Below are 21,613 nucleotides of genomic sequence, written 5' to 3' on the forward strand. Positions count from 1 at the left end.
ATCACATTTCTTGCATTTTTGTCAAAACCGTTGCAAACAGTGAACACGCTCCTTGAAGGTGTCTTGACTAAACATGATTTGAGGTCTTGGTGAGCTGTGCAGGCGGTCTCAAGGGTAGGAGGATATCGACTGGCGCAGCGTGATACTTACCTCAGTATTATAGATCAAAGTGTGGAGATTCGAAGGAGGCCTTGCAAGCAGTAATTCACTGACTCAAGGCTAGTACATTTCAAAAAAAAACTGTAAACAAACGAGGTCAAGATGTACAGAGTAGTACGACCAAGCAAGCTAATGCTCATCACAAGAACGACGACATTACTAACTTACATCTTCTGTGAACCAACTTTCTTGGAAATACGGGTCCGCGATAGTAGCCCACGGAATCTGCTCGTCAGTCAATCCACTCTCTGCCATGATCTGCTCCTTCCACTGGCGGTCTCTAGTTTCCTCCGGAAAAACGGAAAAGTTGAACGGAGTAGAATGGGGATCCTCTCTCTCCCTTCGCACCATGACAACAACATGTTTCCCGCACCTGCCGGGATAGCCAGTGGGGACAGGTACTACATTATTTATCCCTCGCTCAACAAACCATTGTCTGAGTGCGGTGCAAAGAGATGATTCGGCTAGATGCTCGTGCTCAACTCCCATTTTCTGGAACAGACGCGTACGAGCTCAGGAGTAAACACGTATCCGCCTATTCTGTACACCATAACAGCTCCTATAGTAGAAGCTAAGTAAAAGGATAAGCTTTGAGGACATAACTGTGAACTTACTGATATGAAGTTGTCGGTTAGGATCTAGTTGCAAGCTGGCGTAACGATGCTGAGGTTGGGTGAATAGTAAGGGGTTATGTCATTTTCTAGCACAACACCCTGGCATGCCTCTAAATAGGGGCAACTTCCACGTGTGAGTGTTGACTACTTATGTAATAGGAAGTATGAGTTGGGGATATTTAGCTACCAAAGTGTAGGCTTGTGTCAAGACATATCTGCACCAAAACCTCGTCCGACCATCATGCATCAGATGCCATCAAGATTCGTCCCTCGACAGCGCTAGCACGCTTTAGCTCGCTTCAAGTGAAGAATCACGTCATTCCAAATGCAGATACTCAGCATGACTCTGACCCACAAGATGATTTGCTGGTCGAGGGCCGGAATCCAGAGAAATGGTCCAATGCAACTTCGATAACTGCAATCGATGGGTACTTGTCTTTTTTTTTGACGATATTGTGCTTCTATGACCGCGGCTGATTCCGTTTTCGATAGTTTCATTCTGAATGTGTTGGTTTGCTTGATGCTACCCGAGGCAGATTGGTTCTGCAGTGACATTTGCATTAGTGGCACCAGCTCTCAGAGGAAGACTTTTTTTAAATCTAAGAGTCGTATATGCTCGTCTGTACGATGCCAGGCTAGGATGTTCGGCAATACATGTTCGTCGCTCGCCCGCTGTTCCCCCGTGGGAATTTCCACACGCCCTAGGGGTATGCTAAATTTGGTAATTTTTGCTGTACCAGAACCTGAGGTCGTAACGGTGTGAGCATGGTGGCCTCATGTACATTTTCTCTCGAGCGGGTACCTCTTGGAGTTTTAGCGACGTTTCAGTTTTTACTCTGAGTCGTCCTATCAGCTAGAAATTTTGGACATACACAGGTACGAGTAGCGCTATATCCAACTTCAAATATCACTGACCGCAATTCTAACATAAGATGGCCCCAGGGTTGGCTCGGAACATCGTTATATTTGGAGAAACAGGAGCGGGCAAAAGCTCCGTCATCAACCTGATGGCTGGTCAACAGATTGCGCACATAGCGCCCGACTCTCACGTCTGTACTCTGCATTGGACGGAGTATCCAATAACCCTCGAAAATGGGGCTCGATACAAGGTGTTTGATACGATCGGCCTCCAGGAGCCCCGTGTGCAAAATCAAGACTACCTCACTGCAATTTCAAACGCATATGGCCTCATCCACACCTTGAAAGAACGTGGAGGTATCGACCTCTTGCTCTTCTGTATACGCGGAAGTAGAGTCACGGGAACCATGCAGAGCAACTATAGGTTGTTCTTCGAATTTCTCTGCGAGGAAAAAGTCCCACTCGTGCTAGTCGTCACGAACCTCGAAAGAGAGATAAACATGGAAGACTGGTACACGCGGAATGCGGGCCACTTGGAGAAGCACAACATTAGGTCCGCAGGACACGCATGCATAACTGCGGCGAATCTTCTCGACGGGAGACATAGAGACAAGTATGAGGAGTCGCGCGGAATACTCTGTAGAGTGGTTGAGGCTCATTGCAATGCATCCATGGGAGCGTGGACCGGCGAGCAAGAATGGCTTTCTTCGTTCATTAGCGAACTTATGGAATCCGTCGTTGGACGGCCCAAGAAGACGGATGTCATTGGAATTCTCACAAAACGATGCGGGATGACCCAAGAAGTGGCTCGGCAGGTGGCGCAGCATATCAAGGACGAAATCCCAGTTAGTGCACTGTGAAATCGGTCAACAGATGGCTGATGTCGGCCTCTAGGATTATGAGAGTCGGGTGCCTGACGCGTTGCCTGACGCGGACGTGGTGCCTAGCGTGGTGCCTGACGTGGTGCGTAACGTGGTGCCTGACATGGTGCCTAGCGTGGTGCCTGGCGTGGTGTGTAATGTGGTACTCTGGGGGGAGAGTGGAGTGGGCAAAAGCTCACTGATAAACCTCATTACGGGCCGCAACGTGGCGGAAACATCTCTTGACGCCGTACTATACATGCTGCATATTATGTGACGATCAGCGGGCGACGCTTCAGGCTGTGGGATACGCCAGGTAGGCATTCTTTCACTCCGAGGTTTGAGGACAGAGCGGATTGATAACCATGTCGTTAGGGTTAAATGAGGGCTCCGAGGGCAGAGTCCCTGCGGCCGCGGCTGCAAAGGAGTTGGCTCTACTCCTCCGTAACCTGAACAAGGGAGACGGTGTCCATCTCTTTATGTATTGCGTGCGCGGAACGCGAGCTACAAAGGCTCTACGAACCAATTACAAAACCTTCTCATCAGCCATCGGTGACAGCAAAGTGCCGATTGTTATCGTAGCGACACACCTGGAATACTGGCGTCCAGTGATGACAGAGTGGTGGAACCGGAACAAGGACGAGCTTGCGAAATATGGGATGCATTTCCCTGGACATGCTTGTGTCACAACTCTGCCGGGTGGACGCGCACAATCCCAGGATTTACGACAAGGTCGTGCACAGTCTTACGAAGACGTTCGCAAACTTATTCTGGACCATTGTTCGCAGCCGCAGGCCCCTCGCAAAACATTCGCGAGTTTATTCAGAAACTGGCGTGTTTTGTAGGAAGATCAGGGGCATCTTCGTATGATACTGTACAGTGTACATACTATGTAGAGACATGCACTTTTCCTGATGCTGAGGGCGATGCAATGAACCAAGACTGACTAGTGACTGATGACAACATGTCAATCGCTCGAGTTTCGGGACGACTCGCGGCTCTTTCGAAATCAGATGATAACATGCTTTCAGCTAAAACAAATATCACCGTTTGCATACATAGACTGCGCCAAGCTGGGTATGAGATATGTAGTCTAGATACAAAGTTCATAAAATAAATAAATTTTCGAGTGACATGGAGTATCTCAGCAAATGAACTTATGGCTGATGCGAGTTGGAACAACAACGACGGCTAATGACAAATCCACAGCAGCTTACTACAATTTCATCTGAACCGCTTGTCGAGTCTTGTATTTGTGTGGGCTGTGCCACCACTGCACGTCGACCTGGTCGCGTTGAGCTGTCGGCCACATCGTCATTATTGCGTAGCATGGCTGCAGCCGCCTCCTCGTCAGTTTCAGGGGTAATGCCATATCTCTGCAGAGTGATTTAAATAATATGAAAGGGAAGCGATGTCGAGTTACTCACATCTTCATCGCGGCAAGCAGCAATATCATCGGAACATCTAGAAGATCCTGCTGGAATTAAGCTAAAATTCCAGCGCCAGGGATCATGCGGTATTCTGCGTTGGGGTGTATTTTCAAGTTGAGGATACGGTAAACCAAATGTGAAAAATTTCCCCCGAGGATGTATTAGTCGTTCCCAAAAGTTTCGATTATTTTGGCTAACGAGGGGGGCGGGGGGAGCACGATCATCAGATGGTAGGCTCTGCGCGTCAGCGGGAGCATCATCTTGCTGTTTGCCTTTATCCTTTCTGGCACTGAGTGGATCATTTCGAGAACCGCGCTAACAGCCGTCGCGTTGAGATGACGGCGCGCGAGAGTCGAAACAGCACGTACATCATCAACATCGACACCTTGCTCGCCTTCCCCTTCTCGCACTTTCTCCTCCGGTACGGGTTGGTTGGATTTGATAGTTGTATGCTCTAGTGGTGAGCCTGAGCGAGCACGACGAGCAAAGAACTTGCGTCTTGAGCGTTCTTGTGGAATAGACTCGTCTGGCGGTGGGCGATGTCGAGAAACGACATTCCAGAGGCAGCGAACCGACAACCAAGGGGGGAGACGGTAGCCAGGTGATGGTGATGGCGATGGAAGAGATTGCTGCGAAGACTACAAGTACTTGTTGTCAGTGCTAGAGTTTTTGGACGAAAATACGAGTTTCACCTGGAAGAAATTGTCGTATAGATCATCGTGCACCCCGTCAATGAAGCCATCACCCCCAGTAGCATCAGCCTGTAATAGCAATATAAGGAAATAAGACAGGCAGTCAAACGTGAAAGTACTGACATCGAGGCATGATAATGATGAGGAGTTGGACCGAGTTTCCTGTTGTGTGCTTTGGCTATCGCGTTGTTGAACTGGTGTAGGTGCTGGAAGCTGAGGAGCCATGTCTTTGAGCACCCATAAAGTGAGTTTCTTGTTGTCTCCGCCATATGCTACGTATCTCCCGTCTCGAGAGAACGACACATAGTAAAGGGTGTCGTAAATCTGGTGAAATGGCTGGCCGAGTCGCTGATGGGACTCTGTATCCCATAGCTGTGCAACACCTTGGTGGCCGACACATGCCAGTACATTGTGTTTGGGAGAGAGTGCGATCGAATACAAGACGTGGTCGTGCTTGAAGCGATGGAGTAGTTTGCCCGATTTACTGTCAAAGACACGTGCAAATTTGTCGGATGCGGAATAGAGTTTGGTGCTGTCGGACGACCACACCAACGATGTCACAGAGAGCCCCAGGCTGATAGGGCCAACGACAGGCTGGCCGGTCTTCGTGTCCCAGACACAAATTGTATTGAACCCGCCTGATGCGATTCTGTCACCCGAAGGTGAATATGCAAGAGCTTCCACCCCCTCCTGCTTCGTCTTGATCGGGCCCACCACGACTTTTCCACTTTCTGCTCTTCGAATGAGGATTGTTCCATCTTCGGACCCGCTGGCAATATGACTTCCGCTGGGTGACCACGAAAACGACCACACTGCCTTGCTTTGGCCCGTCCAAATGCCTTCCATCATCTCCCCATCGGTAGTCCACCGCTGAACGCTTCCGTCCTCTCTCCCACAGGCAATTATCTTCCCGTCTGGTGAAAGTGCTAGCGGATATATGCCTCCTCCCTCACCTTTCCACGGTTCCCCGACAGTAAGTCCCGTGTCGCAGTTCCATTTGTGCATAGTGCCGTCCACTGAACCACTCACAATGTGGACATTGTCGTGCAGGAAAACGAAACCCCAAATCTCCTTCTCGTGTCCTTCAAAATTGTGCTTAGGAGTTGGTCTTCTGGATTGCACTGGGATTGAAGCTTCCTCGAGGGTCGGCTTTGCAGAGGATTCAGTAGAAGTCATAGCTCGTTACTGTAATCTTGTGGATCAATCCGACTCTCAGGCTGCTGCGGGTGGTGATCAATTATGGGGACGAACAAGTTGACTCGCACTCACTAGTTGGTATACCGGTCTGTTACTGAGGGCGCGCTGGTAAGACAAGTGAGTTTTCATGTCCTGCAGGCGGAAGGCATGGATTCCGTGAGGCGGCGCTAGCTTCATGTTGCAATAGTATACAGCATTTTGGCCGGTTTGAAAACCGTTTGATACATTCACAATATCACCCTAGCATGGCTTCCGGTGCTTGTGACGTATATCTATCTGGTATAGGACTATGTTTTCGCCCGAATAAGTGCTCGCGAGAGAAGACAAGTTTCCCTTATCGCCTGCATGTATTAATATTGTCCCACAGCCTCATGTTCGTCCTGGACCCCCCGTGTCACTGCAAGACACCGGGTCCGGCAACCACACCATAAGGTGAACGGTCTTCAATTTGGATGGAGCCAACAACAGGCTTGCTGGAACACTATAAATGTAGATCGCATGATAGTCTGTCCCCTGCAAAACGAATATGTAGAAATTCAGAAGTGACGGACACGTTGATTCTTGTTTGTGCCGCATCTGGTTCTTCAATCAACTTGATTACTTCAATCTGTAGCGACTACAACTCCTGTGACAGCATTGAAATAGATAATATCTGCATATACAGAGCACTTTGCATTCATTATCATGCAAACAAACACCAGACAGCACGAGTACACGTAGGGATAACACAATCCACCTCCACCAGCGAATTATCTCCTGCCACCGTGGTCTCTCTCCCTCTCATTAGACACCCTCCTGCGCCTATCACCCCCAGGAGATCGCTCATTCCGCTCTCTCTCACGATAATCATCCTTGCGCCGCCGGTCGTATCCACCATCCCGCCCACCTCGATCCCGTCCATCCATATCCCGCTTGCGAGGTGGAGGGGACCGGTCATCTCTCCGGTGGCGAGGAGAGTCACGACGGGCATATCCTCGTCCATCCCTTTGTCGCGGGGGAGGCGACGGGGACGGCGTACGTGAAGAGTAACGTCCACCTCGGCGTGGAGGAGGCGAACGAGAGTCGTCTCGAGCACCACGACGTGGGGGTGGGGGAGGTGTGCGTGAGTCGTCTCGGGCACCACGGCGTGGGGGTGGGGTACGCGAGTCGTTCCGCCCATCACGGCGTGCAGGGGGACGGCGAGAGTCGTCTTGCACACTACGACGTGGCAGAGAACGTGAGTCATCTCGCCCTCTGCGAGGGGGAGAAGGAGTTCGTCGACGTCGCCTAGAGTCCACAGAAGATTCAGAATCTGATGGGGAAGTGTCCGAGTCAGAGTCGGACTCAGAATCAGAGTCAGAATCAGATGAATCAGAGTCACTGCTAGATGAACTCGATTCTTGCTCCAGCATGGCACGTCGTTGTTCCATAATGAGGCGTGGGGCGTTCTATTGCCACAAAAATGAGTCACTTCAATGCCTCGAGTGTGTAGACTTGACATACCTTGAGGTACTCTCTCATTTCCTCAGTGAGAACACCAAGTCCAATGCTCGTGAAGTAGTTGATGGAGAACCGCGTGTTTTTCGGATTGTCCATTGGGAACATGTCCTTGGTCGCGTGCTTGACCTGCTCATCCTTGAACCTCTCCGCGAGCGCTTTCAGTCCCATACTCTCCATCATCTCTTGCATCATAATCTTGATGAAAATACGACTTGAGCTCGTCGTATCCTCCTCGTTGATCTTAACACACTCGAGCACGATCCAAGAGATGGCATCCGTCGCGATCATGTGCCCGAAGAAACGAGAAATATTGCGCAGGCGATTGGTCTCATACCGATGGATTGTTGTGTAGTAATTGACAAAGGCCTGCTCGAGAGCATCCGTCCAGACACGGTTGAGTTTGCTGAAGCGCTCGCCAACAAGACCATAGAAGGTGGAGTAAGAACGTTCTTGGGAGCAACATTCGATCACCATGTTGATGAGCTCAATCTAAAAGGGCAGTCAAGCATCTGCGAAACGTTGACCATACGACCACGTACCTCATCGCCTTCTTTGATCTGTACTTTGAGGAGCTTGTGTACGGCTTCCTCGTAATTGAGAGCGTTCATGATTGTCAAGTAGATCGTTCTACGCAGGTTCACGAGATTGGTCTCCGTGCGGTCTTCGATGCCTTCTTTGTCTGCGACCACTGCATGATATGAGCACGAAGCTCATGATATGATGCAGAACGAAACAAACCTTCGTCTTCATCCTCGCTAGACGACTCTTCAGAGCCAGATTCTTCGTCCCCTGAACCTTCACCTAGAATCTCAGCCTTGATAGATTTGTACTTTTCCTCGTTCTCCAGGTAATTAGGATCAAATTTGAAAATATCTACATGCAAAATTCAGGCAAAATTTCTTGTCAGAACACGGGTACGCACTTAGTCCTTCCTGAATCTGGAGCTCTTCCTCAAGCTGAATTTGATGTGTAATCTGCTCTTCTTCTTCAACCAAGTCGAGGCCTTCAGGAAGGATTGGGTTGTCCTTGTACTTATCCTTCCGAGTTTGCATCAGGACTTCAATCATATATTGAACCCTGTGGCTGATCGACCCTTCGTTCAAGACAGCACGGAATCGCTCAAAGACAGTCGCATTGGCCTTTGGTGAGTTTTCGGCGAGGAAGGCGCCCACTTCGCGCATGAAGCCGACAGCAATTTCAATCGAGTCATCGGTGGGCCGCTCGAGAAGAAGGACCAGGATTTGGAGAGCTATGATTTCATGAGCAATGGCTTGATTAACGAGATGAGCGATAAAAGTCGTTGTTGAGTGGCATACAATCTTGGAAGGAGAGGTGAGCAATCTCGAAATTCGACCGTAGCTTTCAGATTTGTTTACCTTGTCATTTCGCTTGAACGATCGTCTGAATTGACTGACCAAACGAGTGAGAACAAGTTCTCCCACTTGGGGGAGTTTTGTGTTGATAACGGCCACCACGGCAGCAAATACAGGCGTGAATGGCAAACTTGATGACTGCGCCTTCATGATACTCCGGGAAAAAAGGCCTCGACCGCGGATGAGATTTTCTGAGAAGAGCTCAGGGACGATTTGCTTTATATTCGCAATGTTAACTCGGTTAACAATACCAGTGAGAGATTTTCGGAGGGCATCCCAAGACAATCGCTGGTATTCTGGACTGGTTTTATCATCGGCTGCGGCGGCTTGCAAGGCACGTAGACGTGCAGGGGGCATGTACACGCCACCCGAGCGTGAGCCTATAAGCTTGGCGAATTCAGCCTTCCTTTCTGCTTCGTCCTGTGCGCTGTCCCGCACTCTTGGATTTGACGCTTTTTCGAGGGTCATGGCTGCTATATTTGCAGCGAGTTGCCTCTCTCTTTCAGCCCGTCGAATTGGATCCACATCGTTTACACGAGGAAGGTCTATTTGAACACGAGACGGTGACTGCGAACGACGGCGAGTTGCAGGTGGAATGCCATCTGGTTCACCAGGTGAGCGAGAACGAGACCTGAAAACATTATAAGAGGTCAAATGTTTCAAAAGGACAATCTTCAAGTACCTCTTTCTACGCCCGGAAGGACCATCTGAAGCAATTTGAGGGGGGGTCATTGATGTTGCCATCGTCGTCCGTGACGAACTGAACCCGTGGGAGTTCCTTCAATGCTTGCTATGTGCTTAGTCAGCAATATAATGTTTGGCAGAGGACGCATTTGAGTTCCTCCTTGGAGTCCTCAATGACAAGGTTTCTGAGGTCTTGTCATTACGTTCTTACGTTACACTGCTGGTACCTAGTTTTCGCCATGGGTTGGAACTTGGCAGCCGCGGAGTGCACCGCACGAGGTAACGCACGTAACTTGTTTCCGGGAGCTTTGGGGAGCCGAAGTACTTCGGAAGGATAACAGGGCATCTACCGTGACGACTCCACTGAAACTACTAGTAGCAATCACGCGAATATTGTATACAATCTCGTAGGGAATTTGCTGATGCATCCAACCCCCCCTGCTAAACTTCCATCTCGTAATCCAACCCGCTCCTTCTGGATCGATTCCTCCCCGGACGCAAATCCACTCGCTGGCGAAGGCAGCCAGGATCCTCTGCCAAGCGAGGCAGACGTGTGCATAATCGGGGCTGGTATCACCGGTGTTGGCGTCGCGTACCACCTTATCGAACTTTTGAATGATGCCTCGTTTTCTGTCAAACACCCGCTCAGTATCATGATACTCGAAGCGAGAGATTTCTGTCAGTCCCATGCTGATTGTGAATTTTTCGTACAGTACTGATGTGTTTCAGGCTCAGGAGCGACCGGTGCGTGGAGCATTATGTCTCTTTAGTTCCTTGTGCAGACAATATTGTTTGTAGGAAGGAATGGTGGACATCTTACGCCAACCGCTTTCCCCAAGTTTGCTCAACGTCAAGCATTATTTAATACGATCGAGGCGATCAAGTCCTATAAACTTGAGCAATACACCGTTTCTCTGCTTGTCAAAATCATAGAGGAGAATGGCTGGGCGAGCGACATCGACCTCGTAGAAGGTGGACACATAAATATCTTGTTCATGGAGAAGGAAGCAAAAAATAAGCGCAAGGACTTCGATATGGCACGTCAAGCGCAGCTCAATCTAGATGGTGTAGAATGGCTCTCGAAGGAAGAAGTTGAGGAGGTGCTTGTTCTCGCTAGTCATCTCTCTAGTCAGACGTCTGATTCAACCCACTTATTACCAGGAATATGGCGTCCCATACCCAGGATTCCGCAAGCCAGGATATAATGTCTGGCCGCTGAAACTCGTCACGAAGTTGTACCAGCATGCTCAAGCACACGCTGGGAAATACGCCTCCCTCAGTTTGCACACTCGGACGCCGGTGACTGCAGTCACGCATGAAACGGCTTCCACCCATACAGTCGTGACGAACCGGGGTAGCATATCGTGCTCTCGCGTCGTTCATGCCACGAATGCATACGCCTCCCATCTCCTTCCCTTCCTCGCAGGTCCAGATGGAATTATACCCACTCGAGGACAAGTAATGGCCACTCGTACTTCTGTAGGTACAGATCAAATTAAGATACCGAGCTGGAGCGGAAACGAAGTAAGCCACTCCATCCTAGCCCATATTTTCGTGACCAATCCCTCTTTTAGGGGTTTGTATACTGGTTCCCCCGACCTGTAAAACACGACACAGAAAAACCGTTGATCATCATCGGTGGTGGCCGGGATACTGCGGCACCCAGTTACGAGCTATATGTGGATGATGACTCCGAAACGCACCCTCTTGTTGGGAAAGCGCTTCGTGAGTTCTTGCCGCCTGTATTCGAAGGTAAATATGACCCCAACTCAGAGCCTGAGATGGAATGGGTAGGTACTCCTTTTTCATGCGCGAGGATATCCCTGATGAGGGTTTAGACTGGTATCATGGGCTACACGAAGATGGGGGACCCCTTTGTACGTGCACATAACTCTCACAACTACTGTCGTTAATGTGTTCCTCGTCAGGTTGGTCCCGTAGCAGACTTGCTCGTAGCTAATCCAAACAAAGACCTGTACAAGAAACAGTACATCGCCGCAGGATATGCCAGTCATGGAATGACGCGCGCATTTGGATGGTCAGTCTTATATTGTGTGGCTGAACCATCTCGGGCTCAATCTATACATGACATGGTTTCCAGTGCCGATGTCATCGCGCAAATGATTTTTGCTGAGATTTCTGATAAAGAGTGGAAGGAGCCTGATTGGCTTCCACAGCGTTATCTGACATGGAATAGACGAATTGAGTAAGATCTTACAGAGCACGACGTTGGGAATGCCGAAAGACTAGATATCATATGCTTGTGGTCAGTAGACTGTATCGAGATACCCGCTAACCAGGTCATGCCATATCTTCCTGATGGCTTGCATCGACAATCTTGACCTCAACATATGACATCTTTCAACAGCATTTTCGCTCGGTTTCCGTGGCTCGTCATTTGGTTTGGCCAATGTCACCACAGGCGTTGCCTCTGTCCCGGCCGATAAGGGATGAAACAAACCACCTTCCCGTTGGCAGCCTACAATCTACTAGCGAGGTCATTGGAAAGCATGACCGATATTTCCGTCCTTCCGACGTCAGTCGATGATTGCTCGTTTGATGACAGACTCGCAATGTCAATCCAATAGCATTCAGGGATTAGACTTATGGACACCAGATAGTAAGTTTATATTATAGCGACCAACACATACTCAACAACCATGTACTTACCGAAGGGCTACCTTCAGGATAATTTCAGTGACGTGGTGCGGATGACCCCAGATGAGCAATTGATTGCGGGGACGTTCGACTGCAAAACACCGTTTATGACACCTGGGACAGAATATTATTGACCGAAATGGTGTCACGTCCACATGAGAAGATGCTTGGATAGTCTGCCACGTCGTTCAAAATGAGCAAAAAGACTTGCTGTAGAAGTTCCGCTGGCAGTCGAAGGATATACAGTTCTGTCGGCGTCACGTTAACAGCTGTCCGAGAGATGTGCGAACTCGAACGAAAGAAGGACAGTGCATGGTTCTCATGGAGTACTTTCATGCTCTTCATGCTGAATGTTTGAATCATTGAGTAAGTCTGGCATCATTAGGTCGTGCTAGCTGGAGGTTCCGGCATCCATTGCTAGGGTGGGGTTCAGCCTCTGGATAGTTGAGTCACAGAGTGGTGAAATTGCTGTGGGAGTTGTCCTGAAGCGAGTGTTCCCAATGTCATTGTAAGTACCATCTTCCACAGAACCCAAGAAACATTATGCTTCAATCACCTTCTAACACAAACATCGAAGTCCAAGCTCGAACCCAACTTTGCAGGCACCAATTTGACTGGTTTATGACACTTGCAATAGAGAAGTTGGGTATGCCAACGATGCTTACGTTCGTAACGAGCGCTGATCTTCATGAAGTTCAGTAGTTGAACCAGAGGGTTTTGAGTAAGCTTCTGCCCTTGATTACTTTCATTCTACTCACTGATTGCTTTCTTTCCAGCAAGACACCTGACTCCAAACTATCATAGGGTACGAGTGCGCTACATAATACCAAGATCGATTACTTCGCATACGTCATTATAACCCATTAGCATCAGGAAATCACTCAATCACGATGACTGGCAATGGTTTACTTGGTAGTCGGCTTATTGTGCGCTATCACAAGGCAAGAATGTGCATTGCTCGGCGAAACTTGAAGGCACGGTTCATCGGCGTGTACCTCGTATATATATACTCAGCTCCAGAAAGGTAGCTTCAGCCACGACTCAGAATTCCGATACTCGTCAATTTGAAACACGTTTCTGTACAAGACAAGCATGACCAGGTGTATGAATCGAGATAGCGAAGCACTTACCCACAAAAAGTAACCTCTCCCACAAGTGAGAGCAACGACTCGATGCGGTTCATACAAACTTTCTTCAATGGTGTTTCCGTCTGAAAATCTAACACCGGTACCCGGAAAGATGCCGTCGCTAGCATCGACAAAAGACAATCAACTTCTTTTTTATTTATTTCTCCAACCAAAGTCAATTTCCGGAGAATGGGAAGATGAAGGAAGGTGAACATGTCGGTGAACTCGGAGTCGTGCGAGAAGGAGGTGAGGTGGAGGGTCATTGATTCAAGTGTCGCTGAATAACTTCTAGCGCCAGGTTCATCGGGCATGCTAATTTGATCAACCGTGATGGTCTCCAGACGAGGCAACCTGGCTATAATGGAGCATATATCATGCACGGAAACGTTCTCGAAGCGGAGATGACGTAGATCTTTGTAAAAGGGGATGTCCAATTTGATTGAGGAGAACAGACACCAGTCACCGTCGATGTATAGGCGAGAAATATTTGGTGCATAGAATTTGCTGAGAGCAAAAGGAGTACATCTCAAGACTCTCAACTGAGGTGTGTCGAAGTCGAGAAAGTCACACATGCACATCCATGGAAGAACGACCGTTTCCCAACGCTTGCTCTCAGAAAGGAGGATATCGAAGAGTCGAGAGTCCGCCGCTGTTTCTATCGAAGTGTGTTCGTAGCAATTGGTGCAAATGCGCTTGCGGTATGGGGCATTGTTAACAATGCGAAGGGTAAGGGGCAAACTACCAGAGCGAGCAAGCCAACACTGGAGAAGATGTGGAAGATATGGTCTGAATGATGTAACTTCCCCGGGGAGCACGATCTGGATGCGCGACCAGACTCCTGCCGTTGCATGTGCAACAACTCGCCAAAGGTGGCACACCCTGGTCAAGACTAGGGGAGGGCTGGCAACGTTGGCCGAAATAGCGTCATGTCCGCATGAAAAAATACTCGGATAGTCTGGCGCACTGTTAACGATGAACAAGAAGATTTGTTGTAAAAGTTCCACTGGCAGCCGATGGATGTATGGTTCTGTCGGTGTCATGCTGACACAAGAGATCGAACGAAAGAAGGACGATGCAAGGATTTCACAGAGCACTTTTATGAATTCCTTGCTAAATGCTTTGATCAATGTGAGCGCCATTAGGAGACCCGGTGCTTGTTCTAGGAATAGGGGCAAAGTTAGTCACATCCCCGTGAGTTGGCCCGTGCACGGCCGTCACAGAGACACTCGAGGTCTTGGCATCCATTACTAAGGTGGGTTCAAATGCATGAGGCTGCGTGACTATCGTCTGACCTGCAAATGCCTGGGTAGCTGAGCGATCGCGTAGTGAGAGTGTTGGGCCAGGTGAGTGTCATCCTGCAAGCGCGCGCTCCCAATGTCACTCTCTTCCACAGAACCCAGCAAAATTCGCACTTCAAGGTAGCTATTAAACGCTTCCTTCCAAGTCCAAGCTCAAACCAAACGACTCTCTGCAGGAACAAACACATATCTTTGGTGTGAGAAGATGCTGAGATAGTGATAGTCTGCCACGTCGTTGTAAAGACTTGCCGTAGAGTAGTCGATGGATATACAGTTCTGTCGGCGTCACGTTGACAGGTACCTTAGATGTGCGAACTTGAACGAAAGAAGGACAGTGTATGGAACTCATGGAGTACTTTTATGCTCTTCATGCTGAATATTTGAATCATTGAGTGAGTCTGGCATCATTAGGCCGTGCTAGCTGGAGGTCCCGGCATACATTGCTAGGGTGACTTTCAACCTCTGGATAGTTGAGTCACAGCCTGGTGAAATTAGGGGAGTTCAAAGTTGAATTTGGAGGCCGATTTGGACGTCGATTTGGACGTCGATTTGGTTTTTCGAAAATGAAATCAGCTTTGGTGGATTTGGGATGGATTTCGGCTGGTCAAGCGGCAACATTCGGCAACGCGAGTCGGATTTTCAAACACGCATAACGTGACTTACGCGCACCTCGTTTACCGCAGGCGTTCTTGTTTACTAGCAGTAGCTCTTTTCAACTATGTCAAAATCCAAGCAGTCAACAACTCAAAGGTCGGTCAAACACAATGTTCCGAAAGTCCGCAAGAAGAAGGCCAAAGGTGTTCCCACAGGGGATGTTGGAGACTCGGACTCGGACAAAGAAAACAACACTTGCGTGGGCGTGTCGGGTGATACGATCTCCGAGAGTATAACGAGCCTACTACACCAAGCAAAACATTGCTGGTTGTAGGCATCAGCCAGTCATCATCAGACTCCGAGCCGTCAGAGCTTCCTGAAGAACTTGAGTCAGAACTAGAGGAGATAGGATCAACAAAGACTTGGGATTCTGCTACAAGTGCTGCAAGATATGCCTCGAGCACGGATTCTGCAGCTTGTTGGCGTTCAGTCCGAACGATAAATTAAACTCCGACGCGGCAATGTGAATACGGTGGTGTCAAATCAGGTCGAAATCGAGGGATGTCAAAGTTGAAATCGGATTTCGAGGTTTTTGAGCGTCCAAATCCAAGTCCAAATCGACGTCCAAATCGCACCCAAATCGGCCTCCAAATTCAACTTTGAACTCCCCTATTGCTGTCACTGAAGTTGTCCTGAAGCGAGTGTTCTCAATGTTATTGTAAGTACCATCTTCCATAGAACCAAAGAAACATTAGTGGGATTCAAAGTAAAATTCAATAATCATGAAACACACTGACAAACATGCAAATTTTCGGAATCCCGGCAGCAGGTATCGGAGTCTGGAATCAAAACTCATACTGATGCCCCCAATACGCCCGCCTACTGTACGACGTTCAGCCCGCCTCCAAAGACTTTCACAATCATCTGCTGGTCTCAAGCACAATATGAATGAACCGCCACCACAACCACCACCACCACCACCACCACCACCGCAACATATCCAACCTTCGTGTAGTAGGGGGAAGGCTAGGGCTAGGGGAAGAGCGAGGGGTACAGTTGTGACTCGTGGGAGGGGACGGGGCACTATCGACCATCCAGATCCCCCACAACATCAACCTGCGACCGATGAAGATGTTACCGCCACTCTTGGGGATGATGCCACCTTTGCCCCCTTCAAGATCAGGTGGGAAACCAACGATTTTGATGGCACCACCTCCCTTGTATCATGGCTCGCTGCACACCCACCTGACTGCCGTGTACTATTCTCCGATAACAAAAAAAGACGTGACATGACGATCAGCACCGATCGTCCTTCTGGCAGGAGCAAAGCGGATATTCACCTTGTAATCGCCAGACATATCTTTAAAGATAACCCGGTATATGGTCCCCAGTATGCTGTAGCAGGGAACCAGCCAAAGTTTGGCCATGCTGTTGCCAATCATCTCACATAGTAAGCACATCCTTTTACTCACAAGTGCATTTGCTAAAAAATCTTAGTCTCAGGGGGAAGTATAAGTCTGCAACTGATCGGTTTAGGATGACTGGCGCTGGCGTCAACCCTCTTGACCCTCTCACCAAAGACAATCTCCGAGGTAAATTCTTTTTAAATCATTTAAATTATTTTATTGAGCTAGAACAAATCACAGCGCAAGTAGCATCTGAATTTCCGTGGTTCGAAGACCTTGATGCGCTGTGGAAAGACAACCCTGCATTTTCTCCAAAGACTTTCTCTTCTACTCCTGGCAAAGATCGCGCTGGTGGCCTCCAAGCGCTAACACAGCCTACTCCCCACACTACCGCCTCGGACACACGTGTACTCAATAACTCTAACCTCGATGATACAAACCCTGATCTTGATGATTCACCAAACAAAGGCACCCCTGCTGCAGCTATTGAGGACTACGACCCTGCATACGACAACTATGACCCCATGCATGATGACCATGACCCTTCACTCGAAGATCGTGACTACACGATGGGTCAGGGAGGTTGGGATGGTGGTGCTGAGGAGATGGAGATGGAGGAGGACAACTATGGGGAACATGATGACATTCAGCAGCGTCTATGCAAGAAACACCCACACCAAACCTCCCCCTCTCCGCCCCGTACATTCAAGCCAACAAACCGCACCCCGCAGTATGATAGTCGTGAAGCGGCCTTCACCAGCAAGTCTCACATCGCTTGTGCCATGAACCATGGCCCCCCTCGCTCAAAAAGGCCAGCATCCATGGCATCCGCGTCGTCCAGTGCCCCCAGCACATCCGCACGCACATTCTCGTCATCATCCTACCTAGACTCGAAAGACTCGCCACCCCTGCGCAGACCTGGGCAGCCGAAGCCTTCCCACAAGCGCAGCCTCTCGGGGCGCGTTCATTCAGGGACATCAGAAGTGCTTGACCAAGTGGGGTCTCTCACTGACGACATCAGCTACATTTACTCTGCAAAGGCAGCTGCCTCGGAGTATAAAATTGCGAAGGTCAATGCACTCCGCCAAGAGCGCGACATCCAATTCCAACGTGAACAGGGCACAATCGAGTGCACTGAAGCTGCCTCAGTGCATGAGAGGTCACAGGAGGCGAAGGCGCTGGAGCTTCATCTTCTCGAAGCACAGGCTAAGGTTCAGTCCGAGAAGGCAGCAGCCCTTCGCCTCGAAATCGAGTTGATTAACCTCAAAGAAGGGTCTTCGGCAAAAGGGAGTGTTTCGTCTACTTGATTTGTTGTTTGTGTGCTTGCTTGCATTTGTTGTTGTACTTGTTCGCGTTGGATTCATGTTTGAAGTCGTGTGCAACTAGTTCTCATTGGTATATGCCCAGTATGTCTTACATGTCCTATGTCACTAATGCTACCCATTGTGCCTTGTCTATTCCTGCCTCCTCCTAAGTGTTTCGAGTAAGTAGTCCATCAACTGACTGCGAGATGCCTGTCCGGGTGTTCCCTCGTATGTCATATCACCAGCTCTGTCCTCGCCAACATCCTCCTGTTGTTCCTCTTTGAGTCCGTCCTCCCCTGTTGCCCATTTCATAGTATCTAAGTGGCGCTCTTCTTTGAATCGGATGACCATGTTATGCAGGATCATGCAGCACATGATCCAGTATGAGGTATATTCGAGGTGTTTCTCGGTCTGCATTGGATGCTGAAGCTCACGGAGCGACTGGAAACGACCTTTGAGGGCCGCAAAGGCGTGCTCAATGCGAACGCGAACCTAACCCAAAGATTGGTGAGTAGATACAACAAAAAAACAGTACACGTACAGTAGAGAGATTACAATTGAATTTTTTCTGTACCCTGCTTAATGCGCCATTGTGTGGCTTCTTGAATGGCACAATGCACCAAGGTTCCAAAGGGTAAGCACTATCGGCCCAGATCCAGTGGTCGTCTCCAAGGAGTGCCTCATGGTCTTTGAAAACACGTGTCGAGTGGAAAGCATACACGTCATGTGCGCTACCGACATGGCCGATTGAGCAGTCCACAATCAGAAGGTTATGAGGCATTACCACTACCTAGATGTACATATATTAGTTGAATGTTTCAAGAAAAAAAATAAGACATACCTGGCAATTGAGGGAGTAGTCCGATTTTCGGTTGAAAAAAGTCTCGCCGTAGAGCCCCGGCTTGTTGCAGAGATTGATCATAGAGCCATCAGTAGCAAAGATGCCATTGCGCCATTGAGGGCAGATCTTTGAGACGTACTCTCGGGCACGAGCAGTGTCAGTTGAATTGAGACTTGGGAAGAAGATGAAATCGTCATGACGCTCAAGTAGAGCAATCATGACGCGATTGGTGCAATTAGTGACTGATCCGATGCTAACGCCCACCCATTGGCAGACATACTCATTGGCTATCGCATTGCCATAGTGGCCTGCATGATTGAGGAAGATGGCTAGCTGCAGGGCAATGGGGAGCTGACGGTTATTGGAATTGCTTTTGAAAACGGGGCTGTCACTGATACAGTCGAGGATGTCGTCGAAAACCTCAGGATGAACGCGTAGTTTCTGGTGAAAAAGATCCAGGTGATGCACAGCAAAGTGTGGCAAGAGTTGAATCTGTGGGGCACGCATGGGGGGCTCGTCAGGGCGGTGAAGGACTCGCGCTCTCTCTACTTCATCACGAAGCACCGTTATTTCTTCAAAAAGGCGCAGATAGCGTAGATCAATGTCGTAGAAGTCAGCACCTGAGCTGTCACTTGATTTGTCTGATGTTTCCGAGTCTGATGAGATAGGGGAGATTGGTGATATGATCATAGGACTCGGTATTGATGACGTGCTATCGGAGCCTGAGCTGGAATCATCCATGTCATGTCTAGCATGCTCTATCCGAGCCATTGCAACTTGCAGTGAAGCAGCATCTAGCTGATCTAAGAGGCCTTGACGCATAGATTGTCGAGGCATTGTGTCTAACCCTAACCTTAGATTTGGACTTGATCAGTGTAGCCAAGGTAATCAAGCGGAGCTTAAAATCACACTTCAAAGTTTTCATGGCTCTTTCAAAATATGTTTCAGCGCACTTTAAGTGTGTTTTCTGAACGTTAATAATTTAACTTTGAATCCCACTATTAGAGCCAGTTCGGTAACCCAAGGTAAGGTGAGTTTGCCACCTTGAAACGATTATATAATGTCGGCATGGTGGTCCCGGTTTGAAGCCCGATGACGGAGCTTGAACTTCCCTTTGACATGTCTGCATGCATACCTCGGTATACGACTAAAGATCTACGAGATCGGAATGACATCTGGGCTAGTGTCGTGTCTATAGTGTTATCTGCTCAAGTCCACATTCTTTCTATGGCTCAGCAATCATCTCATGCAGACAGGGCGGTCTGGACTGACACAGAGACTGATCAGCTTGTCCAATACCTGTACGACAATCGGGAGAAGGTCGCTGACACCAGTAACTTCAAAGATGTAACATACAATGGTGCTGCAGAGGCTATTGCTGCGCACCTGCAGCAGGGTCCACAGAAGACTGGAACGATGTGCAAGACGAAATGGGGAGCAGTAAGTCATATACCAATATATTGCTTAGATATAGACTGATTAGATATTGTATAGTTAAAACAGATCTATAACGCTATTCAGAAGTATCGCCAGATGTCTGGTGTCCACTGGGATAATGTCAGAGGAGCCAATATCACGAGCGAGGGTGCAACCACGGTATGGAACAAATATATTACAAAGAAGGTATGTCCGGTTCACAGTGTCATCTACATTTTGTACTGGTAGCTTACTGTTTTATATCTAGGGAAATTCGCACATGCGCCCTTTTCGTGTATCGGGATGGAGATACTTTGAGCAAATGGATGATATCATACCAAAAAACAGTGGCGCGCGAGGGCGTACCGGGTACCAATCGCATACAGCTCCCCCTCCCTTAAGCTCAAGCTCCAGCGCTAGCATACCAGCAGCTGAAAATCATACCATGGGCGCCACCATTGCTACTTCTAGTGTCAGTGCCGCTCCTGCTGGTCCCAGCGCCACCCCTGCAGTAGTTGCCCCTACTTCTATTCCTACTTCTCGATGTCCCACCTCTATTGACAGCAATAACACCCTTTCCACATCCTTAGTATCTCGGCCTAGCTCCAAACGCTCTCACTCTGACATGGTTCAAGAGTCGACTACCTCACTTCCTTCTACCTCGGTTTCTATGCGAGACGAAGACCCTCAGATGCCGCTGCCTCCCTCTAAGCCAGGCTCTCTCAAAAGAGCAAAGACAACATCAGGCCGTGCACAGACTCGGAGCGGTGCCACTGGGGGTAGTGGTACAGCAGATGTCAAGATGTCAAAGACCACCACTGCCGTAGCTGTGATGGGGTTCCAGAGCTCCGTTAACCGCCTAACGGATGTGATTTCTGAGCGCATGGTCTATCCCGAGGATCGGTGTCTTAATAACCGAGGGTCTTATATAAATACGTGTAAGAATGTAATGACACCACAATTACACTGGATAAGACTTCTTGCCAGTCCTCGATTAACACGGTCTACGACTTTTCTTCTTTCGTGGTAGATAACGTGTGAGTTCTTGGGAGGCTCGCTAAACCAATCAGTCAGATTAACTTAGCCGGAGCTTTATTATCTCTGATTGAAACTATGGGATTGTCTAGGATATACCGTCTAGACACTTGAACTGGTTTCCTGAATATACGGTTAACTGTTGAGAAGCTGGTCTCAAATGTGACTACGTGGACCAAAGCTCGTGTTGGTCAATATACAAATACCTGGTGAGAACGCTGGTCTCACAAATAACAACAATGACAAATAAAAAAAAACAATGACAAATAACAACAATGACCAAAGCTCGTGTTGGTCAGTATACAAATACCTGGTGAGAACGCTGGTCTCACAAATAACAACGGTGACCAAAGCTCGTGTTGGTCAGTAAACACTACGTGGTGAGAACACTGGTCTCACAAAACTGGGTTTCTATCGCGAGAAACTTACGTAATCTCAAGGGAAACACTTTCCCTGCACTTGCCTGGACAGTTCTTACAAAGGAAATGGGCTTTGTAAGCAGCAATTTGTTCAGACTGAAGCTTCTTAGGTGAGAGTTCAATTTGCTCAAGTGGGAGTTCTTGAATGCAACAAGTGGGAGATCTATTT

At 48.7% G+C, this 21,613-nt stretch overlaps 8 protein-coding genes across 8 annotated transcripts; 4 read left to right on the forward strand and 4 right to left on the reverse strand.

Annotated features, from left to right (window-relative positions):
• Positions 1 to 255: 255 nt before the first annotated feature.
• DFJ58DRAFT_685616 (uncharacterized protein) lies at positions 256 to 925 on the reverse strand. The gene is made up of 2 exons (XM_041383297.1): positions 774 to 925; positions 256 to 718 (listed from the first exon to the last, which is right to left on the reverse strand). The coding sequence occupies exon 2, from the start codon at positions 646 to 648 to the stop codon at positions 319 to 321; it is 330 nt and encodes a 109-aa protein (XP_041242368.1). The 5' UTR covers positions 649 to 718; positions 774 to 925; the 3' UTR covers positions 256 to 318.
• Positions 926 to 983: 58 nt separating this feature from the next.
• DFJ58DRAFT_795481 (uncharacterized protein) lies at positions 984 to 1,844 on the forward strand. Its single transcript, XM_041390530.1, has 3 exons — positions 984 to 1,142; positions 1,266 to 1,649; positions 1,706 to 1,844. The coding sequence occupies exons 1-2, from the start codon at positions 1,099 to 1,101 to the stop codon at positions 1,534 to 1,536; spliced, it is 315 nt and encodes a 104-aa protein (XP_041242369.1). The 5' UTR covers positions 984 to 1,098; the 3' UTR covers positions 1,537 to 1,649; positions 1,706 to 1,844.
• Positions 1,493 to 2,986, forward strand: DFJ58DRAFT_459784 (uncharacterized protein). Its single transcript, XM_041380496.1, has 4 exons — positions 1,493 to 1,649; positions 1,706 to 2,476; positions 2,526 to 2,807; positions 2,867 to 2,986. Exons 2-3 carry the CDS (start codon positions 1,706 to 1,708, stop codon positions 2,766 to 2,768), a joined length of 1,014 nt encoding a protein of 337 aa, XP_041242370.1. The 5' UTR covers positions 1,493 to 1,649; the 3' UTR covers positions 2,769 to 2,807; positions 2,867 to 2,986.
• On the forward strand, positions 2,857 to 3,412 carry DFJ58DRAFT_889402 (uncharacterized protein; the record flags this gene model as incomplete). The annotated part of the gene is made up of 1 exon (XM_041394715.1): positions 2,857 to 3,412. The coding sequence occupies one exon, from the start codon at positions 2,857 to 2,859 to the stop codon at positions 3,334 to 3,336; it is 480 nt and encodes a 159-aa protein (XP_041242371.1). The 3' UTR covers positions 3,337 to 3,412.
• Positions 3,413 to 3,648: 236 nt separating this feature from the next.
• DFJ58DRAFT_729670 (WD40-repeat-containing domain protein) lies at positions 3,649 to 5,789 on the reverse strand (the record flags this gene model as incomplete). Its single annotated transcript, XM_041385777.1, has 5 exons — positions 3,649 to 3,867; positions 3,919 to 4,236; positions 4,290 to 4,559; positions 4,614 to 4,682; positions 4,737 to 5,789. 5 exons carry the CDS (start codon positions 5,787 to 5,789, stop codon positions 3,649 to 3,651), a joined length of 1,929 nt encoding a protein of 642 aa, XP_041242372.1.
• Positions 5,790 to 6,388: 599 nt separating this feature from the next.
• On the reverse strand, positions 6,389 to 9,419 carry DFJ58DRAFT_685621 (uncharacterized protein). Its single transcript, XM_041383298.1, has 7 exons — positions 9,345 to 9,419; positions 8,666 to 9,293; positions 8,212 to 8,608; positions 8,028 to 8,162; positions 7,829 to 7,977; positions 7,293 to 7,778; positions 6,389 to 7,237 (listed from the first exon to the last, which is right to left on the reverse strand). Exons 1-7 carry the CDS (start codon positions 9,404 to 9,406, stop codon positions 6,560 to 6,562), a joined length of 2,535 nt encoding a protein of 844 aa, XP_041242373.1. The 5' UTR covers positions 9,407 to 9,419; the 3' UTR covers positions 6,389 to 6,559.
• Positions 9,420 to 9,768: 349 nt separating this feature from the next.
• DFJ58DRAFT_746718 (FAD dependent oxidoreductase) lies at positions 9,769 to 11,556 on the forward strand (the record flags this gene model as incomplete). The annotated part of the gene is made up of 8 exons (XM_041387483.1): positions 9,769 to 10,024; positions 10,076 to 10,090; positions 10,145 to 10,446; positions 10,508 to 10,870; positions 10,921 to 11,136; positions 11,185 to 11,223; positions 11,275 to 11,384; positions 11,448 to 11,556. The coding sequence occupies 8 exons, from the start codon at positions 9,769 to 9,771 to the stop codon at positions 11,554 to 11,556; spliced, it is 1,410 nt and encodes a 469-aa protein (XP_041242374.1).
• A 2,291-nt stretch (positions 11,557 to 13,847) lies between these two features.
• On the reverse strand, positions 13,848 to 14,171 carry DFJ58DRAFT_662600 (uncharacterized protein; the record flags this gene model as incomplete). The annotated part of the gene is made up of 1 exon (XM_041382306.1): positions 13,848 to 14,171. A coding segment is annotated over one exon (324 nt), but the record flags the coding sequence as incomplete, so codon positions are not given.
• Positions 14,172 to 21,613: the final 7,442 nt, after the last annotated feature.

This window comes from Suillus subalutaceus, assembly GCF_016647625.1.
Source record: "Suillus subalutaceus strain FC151 chromosome Unknown DFJ58scaffold_76, whole genome shotgun sequence".
NCBI lineage: Eukaryota > Fungi > Basidiomycota > Agaricomycetes > Boletales > Suillaceae > Suillus > Suillus subalutaceus.